This window comes from Sinocyclocheilus grahami, unplaced genomic scaffold (genome assembly GCF_001515645.1).
Source record: "Sinocyclocheilus grahami isolate Dianchi unplaced genomic scaffold, SAMN03320097.WGS_v1.1 scaffold515.1, whole genome shotgun sequence".
NCBI classification, from domain to species: Eukaryota; Metazoa; Chordata; class Actinopteri; order Cypriniformes; family Cyprinidae; genus Sinocyclocheilus; species Sinocyclocheilus grahami.
The window spans coordinates 614476-629567 of record NW_015505694.1 but is presented as its reverse complement, the minus strand read 5'-3'; the positions used below and the strand labels follow the sequence as shown (position 1 = coordinate 629567).

Here is a 15092-nt window from a genome sequence, read left to right as displayed (position 1 = left end):
CATAGGCAGCATGTTAATTCTGACCCTGCACTCTAGCACAAACTCCAGATGTCATTTTCTACTATAAGAAAGACGTTCATGTTGTTATCTCAGAACCTGAGCCAGCAACCTCCCCCTACTCTAAATTGACCTTTCTCAAAGACCTGGCGCCCTTAGTTACTGTTGCTACATCCGACAAACCATGGCACTTTTATACCATACATCATGTTCTCACGCATTGAAAAATACATCACGGAGCAAAGAGGACACTGACAATGAGCTGACAGACAAGACAGAACTGGTTAATTTTAGTATGAAACAAAGTCTCAGTGTTCAAATTTTGTCTTTTTTTTTTTTAAAGAAATTCAAACAACAAATACCGTATTGTGGCTCTTTAACGTGTTGTGACAGATCGCTGTAGCGCCTCAGTTCAAGCGGCACATGAACTGATCATCTCTTCATCTTTACTATTCATAGCACGAAATAAACATGAATGAACATCAGAAGGTATCTTGTTTCAACCGTGAAAAGATGTCAATACACACCATTTTTCAAGTTCAAGTCCACCGTTGTTAATCTACTCTCCTGTCTGGTTTGTTTGTTGGACAAAAATGACGGATTTGGCGTTATAATATGTCAGACTGCCTGTTAATCAAACTCCCGGCGAAAAGGTCAATTGAGCAGCCAATATTGGGCAAAGTACAGAAATAACTGGGGCTAATAATGCCTGCAGTTAATGCCACATGCTGCACTTTAAATAGATTTTTTTAATGATATAACATCTTTGTTTCATTTGGAGCGACCAATAATAGCAATAACTGTATTAAATTAAAAATAAAATATAAAATTTCTGTGGTTGAAATATGAATCACTGCTACAGTATGCTTAAGTGAATGGTATTTTTAAAACATTTTTATCAGTTTTATGCAATTTAAAGGAAAAATCAGTCTGTTAACTACATTTAAGAAGGCAACTCTGAAATTATAGAACAAAAATAAGAGATCATTATTTACAAAAACTCAAATTAAATGCAAATACTTTGTTTATAAACACTTTAATTACTGAGAGCATTTTAAAAAATGTTAAGCATGTTAAGGAAATTATTTAATTTTAATATAAATCATGGTCGCACCATATGACATTTTTCAAGGCTACGGCCAATTCATCTAGATGCAAAAACACTAAAATCCCTTAATTAAAAATTGTAATATGAATTTATGTGTACACAACATTCTTAATGTTTGAACAATTACAACAGATATTATTATTTTTTGTATTTTAAAATTCGTCAACGTCAATGACCCATATATATATTTTTTTTTTTTCAAATGAATGTTATTCTTTTAATCTTTCTATTAGTGAAGGAAAAAAGGAACATGCCTTCCACAAAACAAATTTAAATTAATTGAGCAGCACAACCATTTTCAACATTGAAAACAATAAGACAAGAATGATTATTTTTTGTTCAAAAACAAGAATGATTTCTGAAGGATCATGTGACACTGACTGAAAACTGGAGTAATGGCCGCTGACTGGTTTTGCTATAACAGTAATAAACTGCATTTTAAAATTTATTTTAATTTAGAAGAGTTATTTTAAATTGCAATAATATTTCAGAATATCACTGTTTCATTGTATTTTAATCAAATAAATGCGGCCTTGTTAAGCATAACTTTTCAAAAAATGTTTTTTTTTTTTAATCTTACCACAAACCTTTGAAGGTAATGTAATTCATGCATGTTATTTTTTGTTACGTTCACTTTTACTAAATGTCTTTGATATAAAAAAAATCGAATTGCCCTTCAAACCATATTATGTCAAGCATCTGTAATTTAATTTTAAAGATGAAAAAATATAAACAAAATAACAAATATCAATAGAATGCCATTGCAAGCACCACACAGAACAAAACAGAGCTATTGTTCACCACACAGATGTAAGCAGTCCATTTCCCCACATAAATACTGCCTCTTTTGAAAAATCTGTCAAAGAATTTTGCTGGTGGGGAGTCCAGTAATCCTTCGCCCTTTGACGCAAGTACAGGTCAATTATCAATGTGTATGCTATCAGCCTAATGAGGTGTACAACTCACTGTGGAGCCTGGAAGGCAGTTTAGAGTACATAAAATGGGCACTGAAGATCAGTTGCTCAGGTGCTGCGAAATTGGCAGAGTTTCAGATCTACAGACAATAAATCCACAGAAACGGTCAAAAAATAAAGCATCACAGACAGACTCTGCTGTGACAGACACAGGTTGGGGAGAGCTCTGACCCAAAAAAACTAATACAAAGCAAACACTTTTCTTGTCTTGGAAATAATCCTTCCATTGTTCTGCAGCCAGATTTTGTTATTTAACTTGTCTAGGCCAAAACAACCGTGAGTTCAATTGAGGCCAGTGTATGCAGCAGCCCTGTCGGTTTTGGTTTCTTGGGGATTGAAGGGAGTGTGTGTGTCTATGTACAGATAAACAGAGTGGGAACTTCACAGGTAGGGTGAAGACTGCATTCAGCCCTAACTGCAAGTAAAATAAAACTGTTTAGACAATCATACGCTGCTTCTCCCCATCCGTAACAGTAGCTTGTTCTATCCGATGTGGCGGATGCTCTATTGACAGCTGTCAACATATCACACTTAATGACAGAATTAGCGAGAAGAGTCATGTATATAAAAGCTTGGTAGCGAATGTATATTCTCTCCCAGAGGGGAAAACGAACAAGTGACAAGTCTAGCCAACGCTCAGTTAATGTAACCTGTCGGTGGAGAGCGCAAAGCTCTCAAGTCACATTCTCCACTCGTGATTGACAGCAGAAGAGATATGAGGAAAGATAAAGTGTCTTTGACGATCTATGTATCATAAACGTGACTTCGTTACAGAAACATCAGGAAACAAATGTCTGCGATGGGTCACCACAGATCTTTGGTTTCAATCCCAGGTATGAAACAGACGATTATACAACTGACTAAAACAAAAAATAGCCTACTACAAAATTGCGGACAAGAAGTACAATTTAGCACACTTTATTAAATAAAAAGGTAATTAACCTTTTTAAATAACTTAAGCGAAATCCTTGCTAAACTCTGTGTGCAAGAGGCGAAAAGTCCCAGAGAAATCTGGTTCTGATGGCCTAATTGACATCCTTAACATGAGCTCCATGCTTTGAAATGTATCAGTGAAAAAGGGCGTCTGAGGTCATACAGTGCCTGGAGCACAGTGCAGATCCCAGGGTGTGAAAACAAACTTACCATCATCTTCTCAAACAAGTCCATGATCTCTTTCTCTGACAGGTTCATGGAGCGCTCGTCGAAAAGCGGCTGGGGCACAGGCAGCTCAGTCTGGGTGGAGATCGGGTCTGTGGGGTGCTGGATAAAAGGCTTCTCCTTCTTCATGCCTTGCTTTCGAAAACTGGTGATTCTGTCACGCTGGAAAGACAGTTGAGTTAGAGTGAAGTAAATAACTGGTGCATATGTCAGAACATATAAACAGCACATATATCTGACAGTGGAAATGCTAATACTCTGCAAGGGAAAAAAAACTGTTTAACATCTATGACCCTGTGAAATACCTCTGTTTATGTATTTCTTACTAAGACAGGATGTTTAGGAGAGGCATATTAAAGGGTTTGTCCATTTTTTGCAGGGGAAAGGACATTCTCATTTGATTAGACAAAATGTGAACTGCAACATGAGTCAAAAAAAATTATACTTTTATTCAGAAAGGATGCATTAAATTGATCAAAAGTGACAGTAAAAAATTTTAATTGTTGCAAATGCTGTTCTTTTACATTTCATTCCTCACACAAAAATATTAAGCAGCACAACTGTTTTCAACATTGATAATAATAAGAAATGTTTCTTGAGCAACAAATCAGCATATTAGAATTATTTCTGAAGGATGAAAGTTCAGCTTGGCATCACAGGAATAAATTACATTTTAAAATGTATTAAAATAGGAAACAGTCATTTTAAATTATAACAATATTTCATAATAATACTGTTTTATTGTATTTTTGATCAAATAATTGCAACCTTGCCTAACCTAAACTGTCAAAAACGTTTTTAAAAAAAATTTTAACAGTAGTGTGAATTTTCAACATTCAAGAGTATACAAGCAAATAAATGGCCTTAAAGATAATACACATGGACTAAAAACCGCAAAACTCCCCTTACAATTTCACAGGGGTCTTTTTAAGTTAATACAAAACAGTTCGGTTACTTATCATAAAGTTTTAAAATGTGGTTTAAAGTTCATAGCTTTATATTTGACTTACCTGCTCCCTTGTTACTTTACCTTTCCAAGCTGTACTTTTAAAAGCATGAGGGGATATTACCTGTGTCATCTTTCCACTTGTTAATATTCACTTTACAGTCATAATGAATACAGAAACAATATCACAGACAGCATTCTGCACTAGACAGCAAGATGTGACTATGACGTGTTTAAGGTTTCTAATTAGAAAGAGATGTGAGCGGCTTCTGTCAGTATTCCAGTCATGGGTTACTGGATCAGAGAGAGTGAAAACAGACCATGCACTAGTAGTCACTGTTAGTCTGTCAGTGAAAACAAAGGGAACATGCATGGATGAATTCAAAATAAATGAATTAAAAGAATCAAAACACACTCTGTTGTAAAATGCAAGTGTTCAAGGAGAGACCAAAGTCAAAATGAAGACAAGGTCTGGCAACTTATCATGAACGATTGCATCAAGTTACAATGTGTCTGCTTGAACTCCAGCTTGCTGACCCAGAGTGAACTTTAGACTGACTGATTATGATGGACCCGATGACAGGGTGATTTAAAAAAAAATGTTTTTGTCTTTGATCTCTCTTTGTCAATCACTTCACTTTAACAATGCTCTGAGAGTCGTGGCGAAGATGAGAAAAAGATAAAGAAAGACACACAAAATAAAAGAAACAGACACCTTACCATGTCATCAGCCAATGTTTTTATGTGTATGTTCTGTTGAAGGGAAGGGACAACATAGAAATGAGGCCCAATGGAACCCACAACCACATGCGATAAATGACAGATTTATGCAGCAAACAAACAAACAAATAAATAAATAAAAATCAGATCATAAGCAAACGACCAGCTGCAGCAGAGAAAGCTGAACCCATTGCTAGTGCAAATCATCTATCATTTAAACAGACAGACATAAACTAATCTCTGTTACATGTAGAGTGGAGTCTATTCATTTACAACATAAACTAATCTTTGTTTATATAACAGCAGGACTAATGAAGATACATTTTTTAAACATATCACTTCACACCAACTGGCCTTACAAAAACAGAAATTAAACTTTGATGAGCAAGGCTAACTATAAACAGACACGTTCTACCCAGTATCACAGCAGAGACAACACAGGAAGAGGAGAGCGAGACAGACCACTCTGAAGGAATTTATTAGGGAAACAGCAAAAGTTAGCCAAGGATCTTTGGTCCTAGTCTGTCTCCTTTGAGCTCCATGTGTTCATTCCTCAGAGTGAACAGTCTGACTATGTTTACACACTTTTCAGTTATTCCAAATTACATTTAATATGACTGCAGATTCCAAAATAAAGTTTGCATGTACCCTAAACTCTGAAATCTAATAAAAAAACCTGTAAAATGTATTATAAAAAATATACATATAAAATATAAAAATCAATTTTAAAAAAGTAAACTTAAATTTATGTCATTAAAAAAGACATTAATTCTGAATAAACAATGAGATTAATTATTAAGATGCTGATAGGCTAAACCTATAGCTAGTGAGCCCTACTGAAAAGGTTTTCCAAAATAAAAACCCTTTGGCCAACCAGATTAACCAGAATATATTCATACTGTTCACTAGCAAAATTCAAATGCTTATTATTCTATAATCCATATGAATACAGCTTTAATATCCAGATATTATCTAAAAGACTACATGAAATTCTTATAAAATTATATTACTTATAAAAAAATATATTATTATAAAAAAAAAAAAATTGTGCCACACCACAGAACCATTAAACTGAAACTAAAGAAGGCACAAAAGGTGATTCAAATCAGGGGATCTGGGAAAGCTTTCAAAAGATTGTTGACCAGTCATGTATGTGTGTGTGTGTGTGTGTGTGTGTGTTTAAACCTGTGACTTTTTCTTCTGCAGAAACAAAAGATTATATTTTTTAAGAATGTTGGGGTTTAAACAACATTGGACCCCATGGACTTTCATTGTATGGACAGAGGTGAAAAAAAAACACTACAAAACGTTTCAAAATATTGGCTTTGTTTCACAGAAGAAAGAAAATCATGCCGATTTTGGAATGGCATATTTTTGGGTGGTGAACTCAACTGCTAATTTAATCATTTATATTTAGTAGACACCTTTAATCAATGCAACTTACATTTCATACATGATATCATCAAAGTTCTAGAACTGCTCAAAAAAGCATGAACTAGTACAGAGATGTCTGTGAAACAAGAGAAAAAGTGACTTTTCTGGTAAAGATGGTGGACCAAAGTAGTCTTGCTGGCTGATCTCATCAATCAACCTTATAGTGACACCAATGCAAAGGCAATCCCATGCTGGATAGCAGAATCCAAAACCCAACACATGCAGGTCTATCCAGCGGGGTCTGCTGAATCTCACTGTGAATTCTGCTCTTCATGAAGCAACCCATTAGATACATCTTTAAACCTGATCAGTCTGACTGTATTGACCTCAAACACAATTTAAAAAAACTTCTCTCTTCCTTCACTCACTTCCTAACATATGTGCTTTATCTTTTTGGCCACTGCAGAGATAGGAGTTTATGAGATGGAGCACGCAGGGGAAGAGATGGGTCTCCATATGCCGTGCGGAGCGGGATGAGTGTTAACGAGCAGAGCACCGCGGAGGAGCTGCCATAATGCAGAACTTCCCGCAGGTTTCCTCACTCTACGGTTAATCTCTCAGCCCCCCGGTCCTGCGCTTACCCAGCCATTATAGCGCTGCCCCAGGGCTGCAGGCTGCACACTGCTTTTTGCAACAGTTGGGATGGAAGGGGAGGTTTGATATGAATGGAGGTGTGTCATGGGAGTGAATCATCTATAATGATACACAAGCCTTTAATAACAAAGAACGTTTAATGCTTTAAAAGGGTCATAAAGAGGTCCGTACTAAGCCCAAACCAGACTTGCCAGCAAAGACTTTTATGGAAAGATATTGTTAAAATAATAATGACTGAATTGGGATTATTGTATTACAGATCCAACAGCCTGAAGTGGCTTCATAGTGTAAGGCCCTGTATAACACAAGATGTGCATTTGTTATTGAAAGTAATTAAAATCTTAAAATCTAATTAAAAACCATTTAACAACTTTGCATAATTGTGTTTTGACTCCAGGGCTGGTCATTAATATTGCAGCTCGACAACACATCAGGCACTCAACCAGGCCAAATATTGCATTATGATTTAACGACACACCTTCAGGGCAACAGAACTTTATTAAATTCTTTATCAAAATAAAGCTATATACATTACAGAAAATTCCCAAACCCCCACAACAGCAGTATTAATACAGCCCCCAGCTCCTGCATAAAGAGTGACATAAATTGCAGTCGAACAGGTCAACACATTACACAACTACTCAGGTCCAAGTTAACTCTTAAGTTAGCTAATTGGAAACACTCAAGAGGAGAGAACAGTGTCGTTTTAGTTAGAGAGTCCTTATGGTAGGCTCACTTGTCAGCAGAAGTGCAAATGGTGCTATTATGCGAAATGCCACTAGATGGCACACACCATTCAACACATCCAGTTGGTCAATCAATGTTTTACAAAAGCCATTCTAAGCATTAAACAGCTTACAAAACATGTCCAACAATTTGGAGAGGAGAAAGTAGCTTCTAGCTGACACCACCTGCTTCGCTGGCCATTCTTACATAGGGAAAACAACCAGAGAGGATGGGGATAGCAACAAAAATCTGTTGCAAATGGTTTCTGGGAAATCGGGTTATTTTAATTGGTCTTAATTGTACTCAAACAACGGATTGCTTGAACCCAACAGTTCTTGGCAACTCGCAGTCACTCCGTCTCGAGAATGGAGCTTTCAGTGGCCAGCAGCTCCTCTCATTCACATTCTTCACACAGGAATGTTTTAATTAAATACACAGCTGGGAAGAGTGCGCCAAACCCTATAATAGACGTACACAAATATCAGGCTAGATTTCACAGCCAGAATCAAGATATTAAAAAGAATGGGTTTCTAACTGGCCATAAACCTTTTATGCAGATAATCCTGCAGTACAGTAAAGCCCAGATCACTCTTGATTAAATATCAGCGCTGCTCTTGTACTATGGGGTGCTCACTGCTCACAAAAGCTTTGACCACTACCCTACCAGATTGTTGGTTGTATTTGCCCACAGAGTGATAGTACAGGCCAACAGGATACCAAACAAAAGCCTGATGGGAAGAAAGACAACGGTAATAGCACAAAGGGGGTGGCTATGGGACACGTCAGGTTAATAAATCACAGAAATTAATTTTCACAATGACTGCTGCCTCAGTTTTTATGATGGCAATTTGCATATACTCCAGAATGTTATGAAGAGCGATCAGATGAATTGCAATTAATTGCAAAGTCCCTCTTCGCCATTAAAATTAACTTGATCCCAAAAACATTTCCACTGCATTTCAGCCTTGCCACAAAAGGACCAGCTGACATCATGACAGTGATTCTCTCATTAACACAGGTGAGAGTGTTGATGAGGACAAGGCTAGAGATCCCTCTGTCATGCTGATTGAGTTAGAATAACAGACTGGAAGCTTTAAAAGGAGGGTGGTGCTTGAAATCATTGTTCTTCCTCTGTTACTATCATGGTTACCTGCAAGGAAATATGTGCAGTTATCATTGCTTTGCACAAAAAGGGATTCACAGGCAAGGATAATGCTGCTAGTAAGATTGTACCTAAATCAATCATTTATCGGATCATCAAGAACTTCAAGGGGAGAGGTTCAATTGCTGTGAAGAAGGCTTCAGGGCTCGCAAGAAAGTCCAGCAAGCGCCAGGACCGTCTCCTAAAGTTGATTCAGCTATGGGATCGGGCACCAACAGTGCAGAGCTTGCTCAGGAATGGCAGCAGGCAGGTGTGAGTGCCTCTGCACGCACAGTGGCTACGTTTACATGCACAATATTTGGGTTAATCGGATTGAATTAATTCCGATTGATGAATCTGAATGTAGTGTTTATATGAACGCTAAATAAATTGATCGGGTTGATGTGCGCGTTTATATGTCACAAGCTTCAAATCGGAATTGACTTTTTTTGACATGCGCACACTAGGGGCTGAACGACTACTGATTTTTTGAAGTCGACTTTTATGTGATGAAAGTCGAGTTGAAGTCGACTAGTCGCTGATGACGTCATTAATGAACAAATAAGTCTGGAGCGGTGAAAAACACCTTGTGCACAGCTATGACATATGACACAGCGCTGCCCACATGGCTATTGCTCATATAACAGCTCTTTTATCAGTTCTTTTGTCTTTGGGTCGTTATATATCTCACAGATTTCTGCTTGTTCTAAATCAGATACAGATAAAGTAGCACAGTAAAGATTACATTAATATGAATGCATTAGTGAGAGTGATTGCGTGTGTGAATTAATTCTATATGGCAGCGTCTCTCTACTAGTAGTGAAGCTGTGGAATTTAGTTATTAAGAAATATATGCTTGAACTTTTCAGTTTCTAAGCTATTTTATTGAGAAATCACAGAACAGTGTTGACAATACATTTCCGCGCTGAATAGTTATGTGCGCGTGATGTACGCGCTACTGTCTGTAGCCTATGTGTGTGCATTACAGTGCTGCAGCGCATTAGATTAGAACGGCGATTCATTTACCTGTGCAATAAGCTGTTTAAAATGTGCATTCTCCCGTTCAATTTCGAGCATCCAGTAATATAATCACACATGTCTTGTGGAGCTCTTTTAGAGTATGCATTTATTTGTCATTTGAACTGTTTGGAAATGGAGCGTAAATGTGGAAGTCCTTCAAAGATTACTTATCCTGTTGCGCCCTCTATAGCAGTGGTTCTCAAACTGGGGTACGCGTACCCCTGGGGGTACGTGAGATGATGGTGGGGGGTACGTGAACCAAATTTAATACCCCAACTTAAAGCAACATTAAAACCGAATGTATTTCTGACAAGCAAAATGCCGCTTCTAATGTAAAAACAGGAAAATGGGGGTGCCGTAAACGGTCAAATATATGATATCCAATCAGCTTACCTTATTTTTTGCGGTCAAAACTGACTGCATCCTAGGGATGGGCGATACCTCTTATTCTATTTTCGATCCGATACCGATATTTTCAAGCCCAGTATCGTCGATATCGATACCGATACTTCTAAACTAAACAGATCTTTTAAATTATTGAAAGAATATATAATCAGTAATTATACTCACTTAATATTAGATTTTAAAGCCAGGTTTTTTTAACATTTCATATGCCTATTTTGTTTACACTTTTAGAAATAAAATATACTATAATTGTATATTTTAGCCCTTTAATGGGTTCCAGCATGCTGGAGCACCTTGCCATAAGGCAAAAGTGATAACTAAGTGGCTCAGGGGACAAAACATCCAAATTTGGGTCCATGGCCAGGAAACTCCCCAGACCTTAATCCCATTGAGAACTTGTGGTCAATCCTCAACAGGCGGGTGGACAAACAAAAACCCACAAATTCTGAGAAACTCCAAGCATTGATTATGCAAGAATGGGCTGCCATCAGCCACGATGTGGCCCAGAAGTTGATTGACAGCATGCTAGGGTGAATTGCAGAGGTCTTCAAAAAGAAGGGTCAATACTGCAAATACTCTTTGCATAAGCTTATTGTAATTGTCAATAAAAGTCGTTGACACTTATGAAATTCTTGTAATTATACTTCAGTATACCATAGTAACATCTGACAAAAAGATCTAAAAACACTGTAGCAGCAGACTTTGTGAAAATTAATATTTGTGTCATTCTCAAAACTTTTGGCCATGGCTGTACACATCAAATTAAATATGCCACAATTTCCACTATCCAAGACTATTTAGAAATAATAAACCAAGGCTCGAAATTGTGACCATTTTGGTTGTTGTCGTGCGACCTGTTTTCATATCTCTAAAAACGATCAGAGTATGTGCCTTCTGAGTGCTGATACAGTGACCGGTCTGCCATTCTATCAAACATTACATAACCAATTAAACTTCAGCTTTACATTGTTAACTTTAATGCAGATTTTAGATTGGTTAATATTAGCTGTCAATCACTCAGTCACTGCTTTCCGCTGTCAGGTGACAGGAAGCCAACTACCGCAGGGAATGTAAAGGGCTGAAGAAGAGATAAAATGAAAAGAACACTGACAGATTTCTTTTGTAAACCACCTAAAGTTACAAATAATGGTGCTGGTGATAGCGATCATGTGGTGAATGTTGATCCACCAGCTGAAAAGAAGGCGTACAGTTTTCGGAGAGAATGGTTGAAAGACTTCAAGTTGCTTCGCTATGAAAATGCACTGTGCTCTATGCACTGCATTCACTGTAAAGTCTGTGGGACGGAGTTTGCAGGTAACAGCGTTCGCCACTGAATCTACACATTTCATAATTGTTGTTTTACGATGTGCGGTTTGACATTATCGAGTATATTGCAAAATTCAAACAGAACGTGCACACATACATAACGTGATGAAGTCTAGTAGGTTAAACTAGTGCGCGTGCGCATTTAGAGTGCATTCTTTCGCTGCATGATTAATTCTATTAAAATGCATCACAAAATTCAAGATATGGGGCCTTTATATCATTTTAGAAATAATAAACCAAGGCTCGAAATTGTGACCATTTTGGTTGTTGTCGTGCGACCTGTTTTCATATCTCTAAAAACGATCAGAGTATGTGCCTTCTGAGTGCTGATACAGTGACCGGTCTGCCATTCTATCAAACATTACATAACCAATTAAACTTCAGCTTTACATTGTTAACTTTAATGCAGATTTTAGATTGGTTAATATTAGCTGTCAATCACTCAGTCACTGCTTTCCGCTGTCAGGTGACAGGAAGCCAACTACCGCAGGGAATGTAAAGGGCTGAAGAAGAGATAAAATGAAAAGAACACTGACAGATTTCTTTTGTAAACCACCTAAAGTTACAAATAATGGTGCTGGTGATAGCGATCATGTGGTGAATGTTGATCCACCAGCTGAAAAGAAGGCGTACAGTTTTCGGAGAGAATGGTTGAAAGACTTCAAGTTGCTTCGCTATGAAAATGCACTGTGCTCTATGCACTGCATTCACTGTAAAGTCTGTGGGACGGAGTTTGCAGGTAACAGCGTTCGCCACTGAATCTACACATTTCATAATTGTTGTTTTACGATGTGCGGTTTGACATTATCGAGTATATTGCAAAATTCAAACAGAACGTGCACACATACATAACGTGATGAAGTCTAGTAGGTTAAACTAGTGCGCGTGCGCATTTAGAGTGCATTCTTTCGCTGCATGATTAATTCTATTAAAATGCATCACAAAATTCAAGATATGGGGCCTTTATATCATTTCATATAGTTAATCAATACCACAAGAAGAGTGCCGTTTTTTCCTCCAAAAATCATCATGATTAAAAAATGTGATATTGTTCAATAAACAAGAGGTTAATATTAAGAGCATAGGCGTAGCTTGACGTTTGAGTTTGAGGGGGCCAAACCGAACCGGTGGATTTGGTCAGACGTACTTTTAAACACATTTTAGTTTTGCCATAGTAAATCTACATATTCACATAGAGCAGTGGTAAGTGCATGAGGTTGTCATGGTAACCACATACATCGCCCACAAATTACAGCTGCGCTTCTATTTTGCCACACTAAAAACGTTTAAAATGCACAATAAACACGTCTGTCAAAACGATCTCAACGGAGGCTATTATTAAGCAAATCAAAGAGTGAATTACTCATCCACTGTTTTTAAAAACAGACATTTGTTGGGCTTGATTCAAGTTAATGCACAATGAGGCGCACACTTTTTATTTAGTCTCATTGAATAGACGATAAACAGTTTATATTCTAAAATCTATTTAAAGGTTGTGTTCTGTGAAAATTAAATAACATTTGGATGTAAATGGTCGGCATAAAAGTAGTGTGCGGCTAAACCGGCTGCGTCCTGTGGTTCAACTTTATCTGATTGTCCGAGTCTGGAATCATTAAGTATGGCATTAATATCTTCATCTGAGTTTTTCGTTGTCTCCAGATTTCGCTGCAGTTCGTGTATGTTGTTAAAAACGCGGAACATAATTTTATTTCACACAACAGTGAAAAGAACACTGACAGATTTCTTTTGTAAACCACCTAAAGTTACAAATAATGGTGCTGGTGATAGCGATCATGTGGTGAATGTTGATCCACCAGCTGAAAAGAAGGCGTACAGTTTTCGGAGAGAATGGTTGAAAGACTTCAAGTTGCTTCGCTATGAAAATGCACTGTGCTCTATGCACTGCATTCACTGTAAAGTCTGTGGGACGGAGTTTGCAGGTAACAGCGTTCGCCACTGAATCTACACATTTCATAATTGTTGTTTTACGATGTGCGGTTTGACATTATCGAGTATATTGCAAAATTCAAACAGAACGTGCACACATACATAACGTGATGAAGTCTAGTAGGTTAAACTAGTGCGCGTGCGCATTTAGAGTGCATTCTTTCGCTGCATGATTAATTCTATTAAAATGCATCACAAAATTCAAGATATGGGGCCTTTATATCATTTCATATAGTTAATCAATACCACAAGAAGAGTGCCGTTTTTTCCTCCAAAAATCATCATGATTAAAAAATGTGATATTGTTCAATAAACAAGAGGTTAATATTAAGAGCATAGGCGTAGCTTGACGTTTGAGTTTGAGGGGGCCAAACCGAACCGGTGGATTTGGTCAGACGTACTTTTAAACACATTTTAGTTTTGCCATAGTAAATCTACATATTCACATAGAGCAGTGGTAAGTGCATGAGGTTGTCATGGTAACCACATACATCGCCCACAAATTACAGCTGCGCTTCTATTTTGCCACACTAAAAACGTTTAAAATGCACAATAAACACGTCTGTCAAAACGATCTCAACGGAGGCTATTATTAAGCAAATCAAAGAGTGAATTACTCATCCACTGTTTTTAAAAACAGACATTTGTTGGGCTTGATTCAAGTTAATGCACAATGAGGCGCACACTTTTTATTTAGTCTCATTGAATAGACGATAAACAGTTTATATTCTAAAATCTATTTAAAGGTTGTGTTCTGTGAACATTAAATAACATCTGGATGTAAATGGTCGGCATAAAAGTAGTGTGCGGCTAAACCGGCTGCGTCCTGTGGTTCAACTTTATCTGATTGTCCGAGTCTGGAATCATTAAGTATGGCATTAATATCTTCATCTGAGTTTTTCGTTGTCTCCAGATTTCGCTGCAGTTCGTGTATGTTGTTAAAAACGCGGAACATAATTTTATTTCACACAACAGGTAAGCATTACCGTTAAGTCTATTATCCACCAAAATGCAGATTTGTCACGTGACAATTCTTACGCAAATGAGATTGAGGGAGACGTTAAGTTTGTTTTGATTTATTAATTTACTTACAACAACAATTTAAAATGTATTAACTTTTACGTATTCACTTTTACATGTATTAGTAACTGCATTATATACATTTTTACTTCATAGAAAAAAACTTTATAAATAAATATTTAGTAAAATTCTTAAATCGCTATCCACAAGCTACACCCATGATTAAGAGACTTTCGTTTTAGACACCATATTGCCTGTTTTTGCTCTATTTCGCCAACAAAAATAATTCCAAACTAAGCCACATCACTGTTTGCGCCTCTGAGCAACATGACGGTGTCTCGTTCCTGAATGAATCAACCATTTAAATGATTCAGTTCAATCGCAATGACTCACTTATTAACAGTGACTTGCTGACACCTACTGGCGGTTTTAATTTCACATTTAAAGTTTTAAATATTTCAATTATCAGTGTTCAACGTTTTATGTTAACAATATTAAAACATTTATGCATGTGTAACTGCAGGTTAAATGCATTCATGTCCTGCATTAATCAGTGTAAATGCATCTAAATGCCAC

The 15092-nt window shown here is 37.1% G+C and overlaps 1 protein-coding gene across 1 annotated transcript in view; it reads right to left on the bottom strand.

Annotated features, from left to right (window-relative positions):
* The window catches only part of LOC107554827 (protein diaphanous homolog 2-like), a 187513-nt gene that overhangs the window by 157101 nt on the left and 15320 nt on the right, over positions 1-15092 (bottom strand). The window contains exons 3-4 of the mRNA XM_016237458.1: positions 4904-4936; positions 3223-3399 (exon numbers count right to left, since the gene is read on the bottom strand). Of these exons, the coding sequence (XP_016092944.1) occupies positions 3223-3399; positions 4904-4936 (210 nt within the window). The remainder of the gene's footprint in view (positions 1-3222; positions 3400-4903; positions 4937-15092) is intronic.